This window comes from Urocitellus parryii, chromosome 4 (assembly GCF_045843805.1).
Source record: "Urocitellus parryii isolate mUroPar1 chromosome 4, mUroPar1.hap1, whole genome shotgun sequence".
NCBI classification, from domain to species: Eukaryota; Metazoa; Chordata; class Mammalia; order Rodentia; family Sciuridae; genus Urocitellus; species Urocitellus parryii.
Genome location: NC_135534.1, coordinates 108,888,574 through 108,900,662, shown reverse-complemented (window position 1 = coordinate 108,900,662; position 12,089 = coordinate 108,888,574). Strand labels below are relative to the sequence as shown.

At 41.5% G+C, this 12,089-nt stretch overlaps 1 protein-coding gene across 1 annotated transcript in view; it reads left to right on the top strand.

The window, feature by feature from the left end:
• Positions 1–12,089, top strand: part of LOC144254151 (uncharacterized) — a 126,201-nt gene that overhangs the window by 76,002 nt on the left and 38,110 nt on the right. Inside the window, exon 3 of the mRNA XM_077797011.1 lies at positions 4,903–5,041. Coding sequence (XP_077653137.1) covers positions 4,903–5,041 — 139 coding nt within the window. The remainder of the gene's footprint in view (positions 1–4,902; positions 5,042–12,089) is intronic.

Genomic DNA, 12,089 nt, shown 5'->3' with positions numbered 1-12,089 from the left:
AGGTCCTCAGTGGGACCTAGAAAGGTGGAGTGGCACTGGACATTCATGGTAGAGCCCACTACGAGGAGAGTTACCATCATATACCTCTTGCCCCTAATGCCAAGGATTCCTAAGATTGATTTACCATCTGTAGATGAAGCTTGTCCTGATCTTTTTGTCTTCTAAGCTTAAGGTGGCAGTTTTGACCTGCTAACACTTTAGGTTCTTACCCTCCAAGTAAGTTCAGTTCAGTTCTGATTGAATGCTTTCAGTATCTCTGGATACATGAAGGTCATCTTGCCTATGTGACTGAGTTCAGATTTTTCTAAGAGACACAGTCTTCCTGGTTTGAAGAGCGCCTTCAGACTTGGAGCATGGACCTGCAATACCACTGCTTAGTTAACCATGAATGAAAGCCAGGAATTAAAGACGCACTTCTATGATGATTTCTGGTTTTGGAAGGCTCTTGCAGGTACCTCTCAGCATGGTTACTTCTCAATGATCTGCATATGTATTACATGCTTTGTGAATTATCCATGGATAATTTTTAATTCTAAACTGGCTGTACCACTTTCTGGCATGCTCTCATTAAGATATTCCTCAATGTCTTCTCCTAAGCTAGGGATAACTCAGAAACATTACACAATCTAATGTTAGCATCATAGAAAATAAATGAAGAGGTAAATTTATTGTACTTTTGTACGGTAACAATTCATTAATCAGAAAAAAAATATCCAAACAACTTTGGAGTAATCCCTTCTGGAATTGCTTTATTTCTGCCCAAACATCAGTGTTATTGTAGATGATTGTTAAAAAAAAAAAAATCCAAAGTCATTTAGAAACTGACTCCATCTTCCCTCCAAATCCAGCATTTACAAGAATATAATTGCAATATTGAACCCTGGACCTAGTGGAAGTTCAAGAATGAGAAAGGCTATTGACACATATAAATCTTCAACCAACTTGAGGTCCTGTGGGGCTTGAACTAAAAGCCTCTCTAACCCTTTCTCAAGGGAGAAAAAAGCCTCTCTAGCCCTTTCTCAGCTCAAGGGAGCCACTTCTGAGCCATCTTGTCCACCCTCTGACACAGGGTGAAGTCCTATTGAGAAGTGTAAAATCAAAGTGAAAACTGGTTGCATCTCATCTCCTCTTTGGGAAAGTTATCCCGTGCCACCTCTGTCTTAAGAGAAAACCCTGCATTTTTCTGTGTGCAGATTCTGCATGAAGTGGGTGGGCCCTCTGCTTTTTTCAGGGAGGAAATGTAAGCAGAGCTCTGAAGAAACTACTTGGCTCAGCAGTTTTAGTGCTTGTTGTAATTGGCCGAGCCTAAAAGCATGTAGCAAGCTGTACCTGGGAAGCATTTGCCAAGGAAAATGCAAACGCTTCCCTGAAACAGGCATCTGGGTACATGAGAGGAGCTGAGCTCATGTGCGAACCCAAGTAGAAAATCAAGGTGTAGGGGAAGGCTGGGCAATCAGACAGGCTCCAACTGGGCCATTTTCTCACTGTCCAGAGATGGAGGCCACATCACAGGACTGGCCTCACCAGGCATGGTGAGCAGGGTGTACAGGAGGCTTCCTCCTCCCATTATATGCCTTCAGTTCTGCGCCATCTGGCTCCCCACCAGCTGCCCAGTGGTCCTTTCCTTAGCTTTCTCTGGACACTGGACACTGGAGATCCTCTCTAAGATTCTCAGGCCAAAAAGAAGCTTCCTGTGGACTGACTGCTTCTAATCAATCCTCTACGATATCGGCAACTTAGCAAGGTCCTAAGCAACTCAGTGAGACCCTGTCTCTAATAAAATATAAAAAAGGGCTGGGGGTGTGGCTCAGTGGTTACGTGCCCCTGGGTTTAATTCCTGGTACCAAAAAAAAAAAAAAAAAAAAAAAAAAAAAAACTCCTGATTAATTTTAGGCTCTGTCTTTATTCTCAGTAACTATTCTGAAGGTATCATTTTTCTCTTCTGCTGTTTCCATGTCTTGCTGATGCATTATATGTGCGTTTGCTTCGTTTGAGCTGCTTTAGAATGGCTTACAATCTAATGGATTTTGGAGACTGAGTACAAACAGGCAACCACTCAGTGGGAAAGAATTCAGGCATAGATGGTGTTGATGAAATGGTTCCTTAATGTCTCTTTCGATCATCCAGAGTGTCAGATTTGGGCCTTTTTTCTTTTGTGTTTTCCATGATACTAAAGGGCAGTGGCTTCACCCCACATACCTGGAATTACCTGAAACAGTAAAATACATAATTCCATTCCGGGGAAAGACAGGAGAAGAAAGTAAGCACACTTTATATTTAGCTTATTGTTGAATTAGACCACAAATCCCTCAAAAAGAGAAACGCCCTGGGTGGGGGTTTACTGTTTCTACCATCTAGTTTCTCCTTGTTGGCCCCAGGACCCCATTTCATTCCCGTCTGTATTTGGGCCTCTTTGACCAAAGGACTTCTGGTGATACTCCCTCCTAGCCTTTTCCAGACAGGAAGTGACCTTTCCAATTTTGGACTGCATTAGCAGAATATTTTTTCTTATAATTAATCAAAGATTTTTCTCTTTGGAGATTCTCCCCCTGGGTTCCATCTGTTCCCTAAAGCTGGGCAGAGCAAATCTCATCCCTTTTCTACCTGAATGCCCTTAGTGTACTGGAAGACAGCAGTTATAGAGTTTTACCTGCATCTGCCTAACTATTCCCTGCTTTCCAGATTTCTCATGCCAATCTCTCGTATTCGTTGGTTGCTCTGGTCTCAGTTTATTCCATTTTGCCTTGGTGGGGTGCAGAGGAGGACTGGATGCTCTCACCAACCCAAAGGAGGACAAGACTCTCCTTCCCTCCCGATCCATTTTCCTGATCCCAAGTCCTGACCCAGGGTCCTTCGAATGCTGCAGACACCTGATGCCCTCTTCTTGAGAAGTATTTCTGGATTTAAATGCCATCCTTCACAAGTGGACCTCAGTCACTAAAGGTCCTCAGTTTTAGGTCCATTTGTGGGAAAGCGCATACTTTTGCTCTTGCAGCTTTGTTTAGATTCTTTGAATCCCATTTTGTTTGTTTTATGTGAGTTCATAGCAGAGTTGAAGCATCAGGGCAGGGTATCTCTGTTGTATTCAGCCCAAGGCCCAGCATAGGTCTGAGAAATACTTATTGAATTCATGATCAGTGACTGTTTCATTAATTGACTTCTCTTCCTCCTCCTCCGCCTCCTCTTTCTCCTCCTCCTCCTCCTCCTTCTTCATCATCATTTTATAGACACCAGCCGTTTTGCTTAGGTCATTATTGTTCTTTTGTCTTTATTCCTGGGCTGTCTATGCTGCCTTTGGAGAAAGAGCCCATTCTTCTATGATTTTATGCCAAGTTTAGTCTTTCCATAGGATTCATTACATCAGGGAGGTGGTGGGAGGGCACAGGTGAGAACCGGTTTGTTGAACTTAATATGAAATACTTTATGTTGACCCCTGACAGAGCTTCCTTGCCAGCACTGCTAGAAGAACCCACATGGCAAGGTGACATGGTGAGATAAACTCAAGGCTTAAACAGCTTTTGATTGAATCATCATCTCTGCCACATATTATTGCCCATTAACCACTCTGACCTCAATTTCTTCATCCCTAAAATGGAGCTAACCTAATCCTGCAGTTGGGGTCTCAGAATTAGTACAATGTTGAAATGAGACAATATGTCACAAGGCTTGTGGTGACCAGGAGTCAGTGCCAGATCACTGTTGTCATTCTGCAGTTTCCCTGTTCCTCTTCCACTAACTGTGTACTGGCAAATAAATAGCTTCCCACTGGTCCTACTGGTTCTCTTCCATATCTGGCATAATGACGAATTCTTTCCTGCTGGCTCAGTCTGGGTCTCTGTCTGTGTCACATCCAGCAGGCTGTCCTCACAGCAGGGGAAGCCGATGGATACTCCTTAATGGTGTGGCTCATTGCCCTGCACTGAGGGCCGTCTGAGCATCACTTCCCCTTTTCTCTAGAGACAGAGCATAGTCTGGACGGATGGGCTGGACAGAGGTCAGAAAACCCAGTTCTGATCTTCGCTACACTGATGGTTTTTCTAGTGCATTGGAAATATCATTCAGCTACATGAGCCTCTGATTCTGTTTGCAGAAAATAGTATATTAGATTTCCTACCTGCTGACCAGGGTAGGTGAGAATGAATGAGATTGTATCTCTCTGGGGAAAGATGTTATTTGGACATCCAGTCTGGTTTCATCAAGGTGAGCAACAGAAAGTTGCCAGGGCTCCCTTGGTACCAAAAGGCCCAGAGAGCCCAGGAGACTGGACCACCATGGTTTAGTCAGATGATGAGGACCACACCTGTCTCCCCAGAGCAGCCCTGCATAGGTGTCCACTGGATGATACATTTTCCAGTCAGGAAATTGGGCATACAGCAGAAGCAAAGGGTTGCCAACCCCACTTCCCACATGAAGCATAAGCGGTGCAAGCTCCTCACTCATAAGGGTGCTCACCTGCACTCAGAGACCTCTAGGCACCAAGAACTCTGGCTCCCCCAAATATTTGCATGATTGATTATGGAGAACTTCAGCTGCAATTCACACAGAGGCTGTTCTTTGAGACTGGAATAGAACCCTGTGCCCTTTGGGGCACACCTCCCTGAGTATGTGCACATACTCAGGAGAACTGAGTCTTTCTCCTGCCCTCCCACCCAGGCACTGTCCCAACTGGGTACTGCCTTGCCATGCCCAGTATCTCCCACAAGGGGGAGCCCCTGGAGGGCAGCTGGGACTGTGGAATTTTGGAAGCGCTGAAGTTTTCTCCTCCTGTCCTGTAACTGGTTTTCACTCACCCCACTGTGAGATTTCTTTGTTGCAATGTTGGGGTCTGAGATACCACTCCTGGAGTCTGCGAGCAAGAACCATAGCCAACACCATCTTTTATTGTGTGTTGTTATTTACTAGCATTTGAAACTAAAGAGGCCAAGTAACAAAGAGCTTGAAGACAAGCACAGTTCTCAGGCCCTGGATAGAGGCTGGCAGCGTCAGACCGACAGAACCAAGACGTCGTCCGAGGGGCAACGCTTGTGGCTGCGGAGCACAGGTAGGAACCTGGGTGCTGATGACCACGGAGGCTCTTGGGGAAGAGAGGCACAGCGTCTCTGACGGTGGAAGAACATGGAGCAGACATAGAGGGTGGTCAGCAAAGATTAAAAGGGAAAAGCTGTGCAGAGAGGCATTGGGAGATTAAGGGAGAGAGGAGGGCAAAGGAAAAAAAAAATGGTTTTGCCCAAAGGAGGGCAAAAGAAAAAAAAAATGGTTGCAGGGTTGATGAAAAGGGCTGACCCCAGAGCAGGAGAAGGAGGGTTTGGAAACTGAATCAGAGACTTAAGTTGGTTTGAAGTTGGTTCCAACTCTGGTGCCCCAGAAATTTCACGAGAAATAAGAGGATGGGAGATTGACAGTGAATGTTTAGTTGCACAAGAAAATTCAAAGTGAGTAGGTCTGCCTCAAAGTGGATCATTCTGGTGGTGTGTCACGTAGCCACACCTACTCCGGACTTTGACCTAAACTAGAAGGAATTCTGGTCTGCTGGCCTTTCCAGGTTCTCTCCAGCCCAAACTGTTTCACACTTTCCCTTTCTGCCTTCAGACCTTCCACAGTTGCTGGAGGTAATGGACTAGGAGTCAGAAATTCTGTATTCTAGTCCAGGATTTGCCACTTATTGGTGAGATTAGCTTAAGCAGGGAAACATTGGAGTTTCCGTTTCCTTTGTCTATAAAAGGGAGATAATAATATATTACTGATGAGCCTTACAGGATTTTTCTGAGAATTGAATAAGGAAGATAATGTGAATAAATGCTCTTAATAGATTATAATTGCTAGCTAAATAAAAATTGGCATTAATAATAATTAATCAGTTAATATACCCTTACTACTCTCAGCAGGGGATTTGCCTACTGAGCTTTGGAGGAATATATATATATATATATATATATATATATATATACACATACATACACACACATATATTCATATACATATAAATGCATATATTATATCTTATTCTAGTATTTGTGGGAATATTGCATACTCAGAGAATAGATTTAATGGGGTAAAGAAACACATACATTGCTCTATCAGCATCTCAGCTTTTCAGAGTCCAGAAGTGACCACAATACACAATTCAAGCTGTTAAAAAAAATCATGGATCAATTTCTGCCCTGTTCCTAGTAATGAATATCAATATCTTGCTTCTTCTAGACAGACTGTCAGCAGCTTCAGATATTTTTAAATGAGTTTTTTAAAATACATTTGCAAAGTCAATTATTTTGAATCTCATCTGAGGCAATTAAAAAACATCCTGACATTTAAGGTGATATTTTTTCCTAAGTAAAATAATTATAAATAATACTAATTATGAACAAATCATTCAGTTACTCTCCGTCTAGTTCAACCTTTAGGTTAATAAACCAATCCATTAAAATTCATCTTGCTCAAAGGACCAATTTGTTAAAAAAAATATAGCGACCTTTCACCATGAGTATGACTGATATTTTCTTTAACAATAATCAGAGCTGTCTTTCCCAGAAGAGTGTGGTCAAGAGGTAGGTATAGAAAACTGGGGCTCTTTTATGGCTCTCTCCATAATGTTTCCCAGATAGGTACAGACAACATTGCTGATGTTGATGATGATGAAGACATGATGTTAATGTACAGAATTAAAACTGTCTTAAAGGGGATATCTGGAAGTCTCACAAAACCCAGCAGTGTCATTGTTTATGTCAGAAAAAGTGTTTAGATATTTTCCTCTGCCTCTCATGTTTCATACTTAATAAACATGTAGGACAGGAATTTGAAAAACAGCCCAAGGGCCAAATCTGGTTACCACCTGTTTTATAAATAAAGTTTTATTGGAATAAAGCCCCATGTATTTTTATATAGATGATGACTGCATTTCTATTACAAAGGCAGAATCCAGTAGTCACAACACAGCCCAAACTGACCTATAGAACCTGAAATATTATCAGGACCTGATAAAAATAGTTAATTGTTTGTAGTGTGGGATAATGAAAAAAACAGTCATCTTTGAATTTGTAATAGTAACTAATATCTGAGTACCATGTTGGAATTTATAAGATCTGACCATGTATGTAATAGCAGGTATTCTGCTTACTTAACTGAGGGAGAAATTGCAATTAATAGTCATTCAGTCATTGGAACTTGGCCTCTGGAGACTCCTCAGTGGCAGCCTTTTGAGGAACAGTAGGAGAGGGCTCTCAAATGGTTGCACTGCCACCCAGCTGTCTCTTCCGACCAGATGTAGACATTGCCAAAAGGCAGTAGAGGAATCAAAACTCTTGATACTCTGTTTCCTCTTTACCTGACCTTGGCCTGGGTGATCTTAACCTTGTCTTCTTTGTCCCCATTCTCATAAGCAGCATTATAGTAATAAACAGAAAGAAAAGCAAAGTGCTTTTCAGTCACACAAAGCTAAGTTTTATGCATCAACTCTCCTTTATCCATCTGCCTTGAAATCAGCTCTGTGGCATGGATATTCCAAACCAGAAAATGACAGAACAGTCTTTGCTTTTGGAAAAAAATATATTTTTAAAGGTTTGCTTTTTGACACAGCAGATTCCCTTTTAGTTTTCTTTTTTATTCAAGTGAATATTAAAATTTTACCTCTCTCCCTAAGCTTGTAATATCTATTAGCTAAATAGACCACAAGGAACTGGGTATCCAGAGGAAGAAAACTTGAAATATAACCTTCCATAGGTATACAACAATAGCTGTTTGCAGAGACCCAAGATCTTCTTAATCTCATATTTTAATAGAGAGGGGTAACAGATAAAATGAGAGAAATAAACATAATAATCTTCTACACTGAGCATTTCCTAGGTTCCAACAATTGAATGAATCTGACTTTCCATTCAAACAACTTTTGAGTCTCCACTCTTATATGCACTGCTTGTGCATAAGGAGTATCACATTGACGAAGATCCAGATTTCTCTGGGGAATGACTTATTAGAGAACCAAACATGTGCATAGGTGCTAATAAGACACATTAGAAATGAGCAATGGGATGGGAGTTAGATAAAATCTGCATGCTCAAAAGAGAAGTTAACTTCCTTGCTGGACAATCACAGATGATATAGAGGAAGTGGCACTGGAAGTGGAGCCAAGTCATAGAAAAAAGGCTCAGGTTTATATGCATTTAGAAAATCATCCATTGCACATGGAACACATGGTTATAAGGGGATAAGGGAAGATCAGGTAGGTAAAGCAGGTCAGAATCAGATTCTGGAGAGCCTTGGATTAGAGGATAAGAAGTTCGGTCTTTATTCTGCTGGTGGTGAAACTAATTAAATATTTGTGTACAGGAGAATTCCATGATGGAACCTTTGATTTGGAAAAAAGTGTCACAGATGTTTGATAAGAAGTTAGAAATGGTTACCAATTCGGGACCAGGTGAGAAAGTAATATCTTCTCATTCTGCTCTCATGGCAAAACCACTGGCCTATCCCGACCCCTGGTATTGCAGGATAGAGCCCTGGCTGAGGGCCTTCTGTGGGCATTAATTTAATGGCATGCCAGTGGCATTTACTCATAAAACCAAAAAGCCATTGGGGCCAGAAATAGGGGTTTTGGTTACTTCCCCAGACAGGATGCAGTTCGGGTGATTATACACATGATTCATCGAGGTCGGGAAACAAATCCTCCATAAACACACAACCCTCCCCTCCAAGCCCAGTGACTCATGGCTTTTTCAGTTTGATCCATGGAAGGCTCTGGAGTCCCGGAAGAATTTGAAGTATGATGTTAAATCATAAATCTTTAGCATTCACAGTTACAAGAGAAACATTTCTATTCATTTTTTCAATTGTTCAAACAATAAGCATTTATTGAATTCCTACTCTTGTAGGCAAAAAGAATATGGGGCTATATAAAACACAGTTTCTTCTCTAAAATATCCCCCATTATAGTTGGTAAAACAGATATAACATGAACGATAGGGAGAGTATCCCATAAGTATTATAATAGAGAAATACAAAGTACTGAAGGATCAGAGGGGAACCCATCACTGCTTTTGGAGAGGTGGGAGGACATTGGAATTGGGTTGCAAATAATAGCCCAGAAGGGAGATCAGTCAGATACAGCAAGAAGATCAGAGGTAGGGAGGAAAAGGGAAGGTACTGAGGAAGAAAATGGATTAAATTATATTATGTTCACATACAAATATGACATAATGAATCCATCTATTATGTATAACTATAATGCCCCAATAAAAACCTTTATGGTACAGTAAAAAGAGAATAGCTACTTATCACTCTTTATTTTTTAATTCAACAAATAATTACTGAACACCTACTGTGTGCCAGGCACTATCCTGGATGTGAGATTTCTGGAACTTATATTCTATTGAGAGGACCCAGATATTGAACATAGATGGAAAGTAACCAAACAAATATCTTCCCTCGGAGGGTTTACATTCTTATAAAGGAAATTTTCAGAGAACAGCAACTTGCATCTTATTTCAAGGAAGAATGATGTATGCAAAAAAAAAAAGTAAATGAAGCATGAATCTAGCTCCTTGGGAAAGACTGGAGAAAGAAACCTCAGGTTTGAGAGCACCCAATATGACAAGGGGGGTTATTAACAGACTTGGATTAGGGTGGACACATCTCTCTGCACTCTTTGGCTGGCGTGGATAGACATGAATGGATACCATTCTTACATGGAGAGTCATAGCACTGAGTCCCCAGACATTGTAACTGCAGCCTCTGTCAGACAAATGAAGTTGGTGATTCAGGGTTTTAAGTACAGTGGTTTGGACTCATTGATAATTTTTCTGTACCTTGAATCTGACTGCTCTGCCATGGCTCAGGGCCATGAAGATCAAAATCTTACACCACTGGCCACCTCCTTGCTTAAATAATATTCAGGTCAAATTCTGTAACAGCCAGCTCTGGCTTGGACTCATACTTGATTGTCATTTTAGCAGGTTGTCTAAAATAACCAGGTCATGAGGTGGTTATTGTTATGGTACTCATTGGAATGGGATTTGACCTATATAAAGCAAAAGAACTAGGACAGAAATAGCTCTTCATCCCATCGCCATCTTGGAGAGATTCAGTATAAGCAATTGCAGAATCACAGAGCTGGAAGAGGCTTGAGCTGACTTAAGGTGATGCTGGTATCTGCCTCTGGGCAGATATATGCCTGCCTAGAAAGTTAATATAAATTCTAGAACTCATTATTTTAACACATGCTTAAAAACACCTCTATTCTGAATAGTATAGTTTCCTTCAGGGCAGTAATGCTGCCTAGCCTTGGGCAAAATATCTTTGAACCTCCTATTTTACAGTAGACCTCAGAACCTATAGCATATTCTTTTAATATACTTAGTGGGAGGAAAATGATTGTCTTTGGAGGATGTTTTGTGTTTTCAAAAATCACCAGGTGCCATATCCAATTGGTCTAGCTGGATGAGACCATTTTTTTTAATTAAAACTGAATTTAAATACAGCAGTAAAATTGTGAGCTGGTGTTTTTGTTTGCTTCATAACCAGTTCAAAAGGGACTTACCAGAAATTGCAAAAGTAATAAGTATGTATTCTTCCAGAAGGCAATTTGTGGTATATGGGTACTAGGAAGCTATTTCTCACTGTACTTGGTGGGCTACTTCAGGTCAAGGAGCTTGCCTGGTTTGTCTCCAAGTACTGACCTACTACAGAAGCAGGTGGGTGTCTGGGTGTATTTATTGAGTAAATGAAAGAATAATAAGGTCATTATTTTATAGTCATGTCATGAATTCTTTGTCCATTTTGATTTTTTTTCACCAATTGTGAATCTCATGATCACCTCTAAACCTTGAGGCTAATTAGATGGCAAATAGCAAGGGAAGCAGTCTTTGGAGGATGGAACAGCTGTTCTGGAAAGTTTTGGTTCTATTAAGCCATCATGAGTAGGATGGGAAGATTCAGAAAAAGGGACTGAAGCCTGCATCTCCATCTTTAAATACAAGGCTTGAACTAGATGATGGGAAGAGATTCACTTGAGGAATACAACCTGGAACAGCTGCTTTGTGCCTATGTGAACGTCATGTGGTCAGAGATGTTTCTAAGGTCCTAATGTTAGTCAGGACACATGTGTTTTTAAGGGATGGGAAACTTGATTTAGCTTGAGCTAAAAAAAAAAAAAAAAAAAAAAACAACTATAGGAAGGGCTGGGGTATACCTGTCTCCTGAAATTTCCAGAATTTGGACTTTGACTCTTCGTTCCACTTTGTTCTTGGCTTCTCTCTCTCTGGGTCAGCTTTATTCTCTTAGATCTGCTTCCTCCAGGAGGCGGGAGAAGTTTGCAGCACCTCTAGGAAGTCCTCTGAGCCAGCAAAATAAGATAATGTGACAGGCAGCTTCTATTAGAGCCACAAGGCTGGGCGGAGAGAGGGTCAGCTCCCCCAAAGAAAGGTTGCTGTACTGTACAGTCAGACTCGAATAGAGCCCTGCTAGAACCTGCCTTCACCTTTGCCATCCACTCCCACCCTATTCCTCTCTGCTCTGTGCGCATCATTTGGTATATTTCTGCTTTCCTTTCAAGACCCTGTCCAGCTTTGCTTCCTGTGAGGTCTAGTCAGCACAATCCCTTCCTGTCTTTGCTTTGCACCCCAAACCCACCTGTGCCAGCAGAACACAATTTGTCCTGGTGCTTACCATGGTTTCCTTACAGGCTTTTTTCTCCCCACCTCATGAGATTGAGATTTCTTCAAGGGTGCTAACTACCTTAATTGATTTGGTGTTATTTTATTTATATAATTATGTATTTATATAATTATGTATTTATTAATTGCTGACCGTCTACAGTGAGCTGGATGTTGGGGATTGCAAGAGAAGAGAAGATTCCTGTCTCAAGGTGATCAAGGGCTAATGGGAAACACGATAAGCAGATATTTGTAGTGCAATAGTGTGATGAGTGCTGGGTGCTTTGGGAAGACCCAGAAGAGCTCCTCCCTGAAGTAAGGATGCTGAAGCTGGGAGGTTCCAAAGGAGGAAAGGGGCTGCCCCTGGCCTATGCTGAGTTCTGCTGAATGCGATTGAGCCTGGTTGCATGGGGACTGGAAATATGGGCATTCTTTATGTGAGAACAG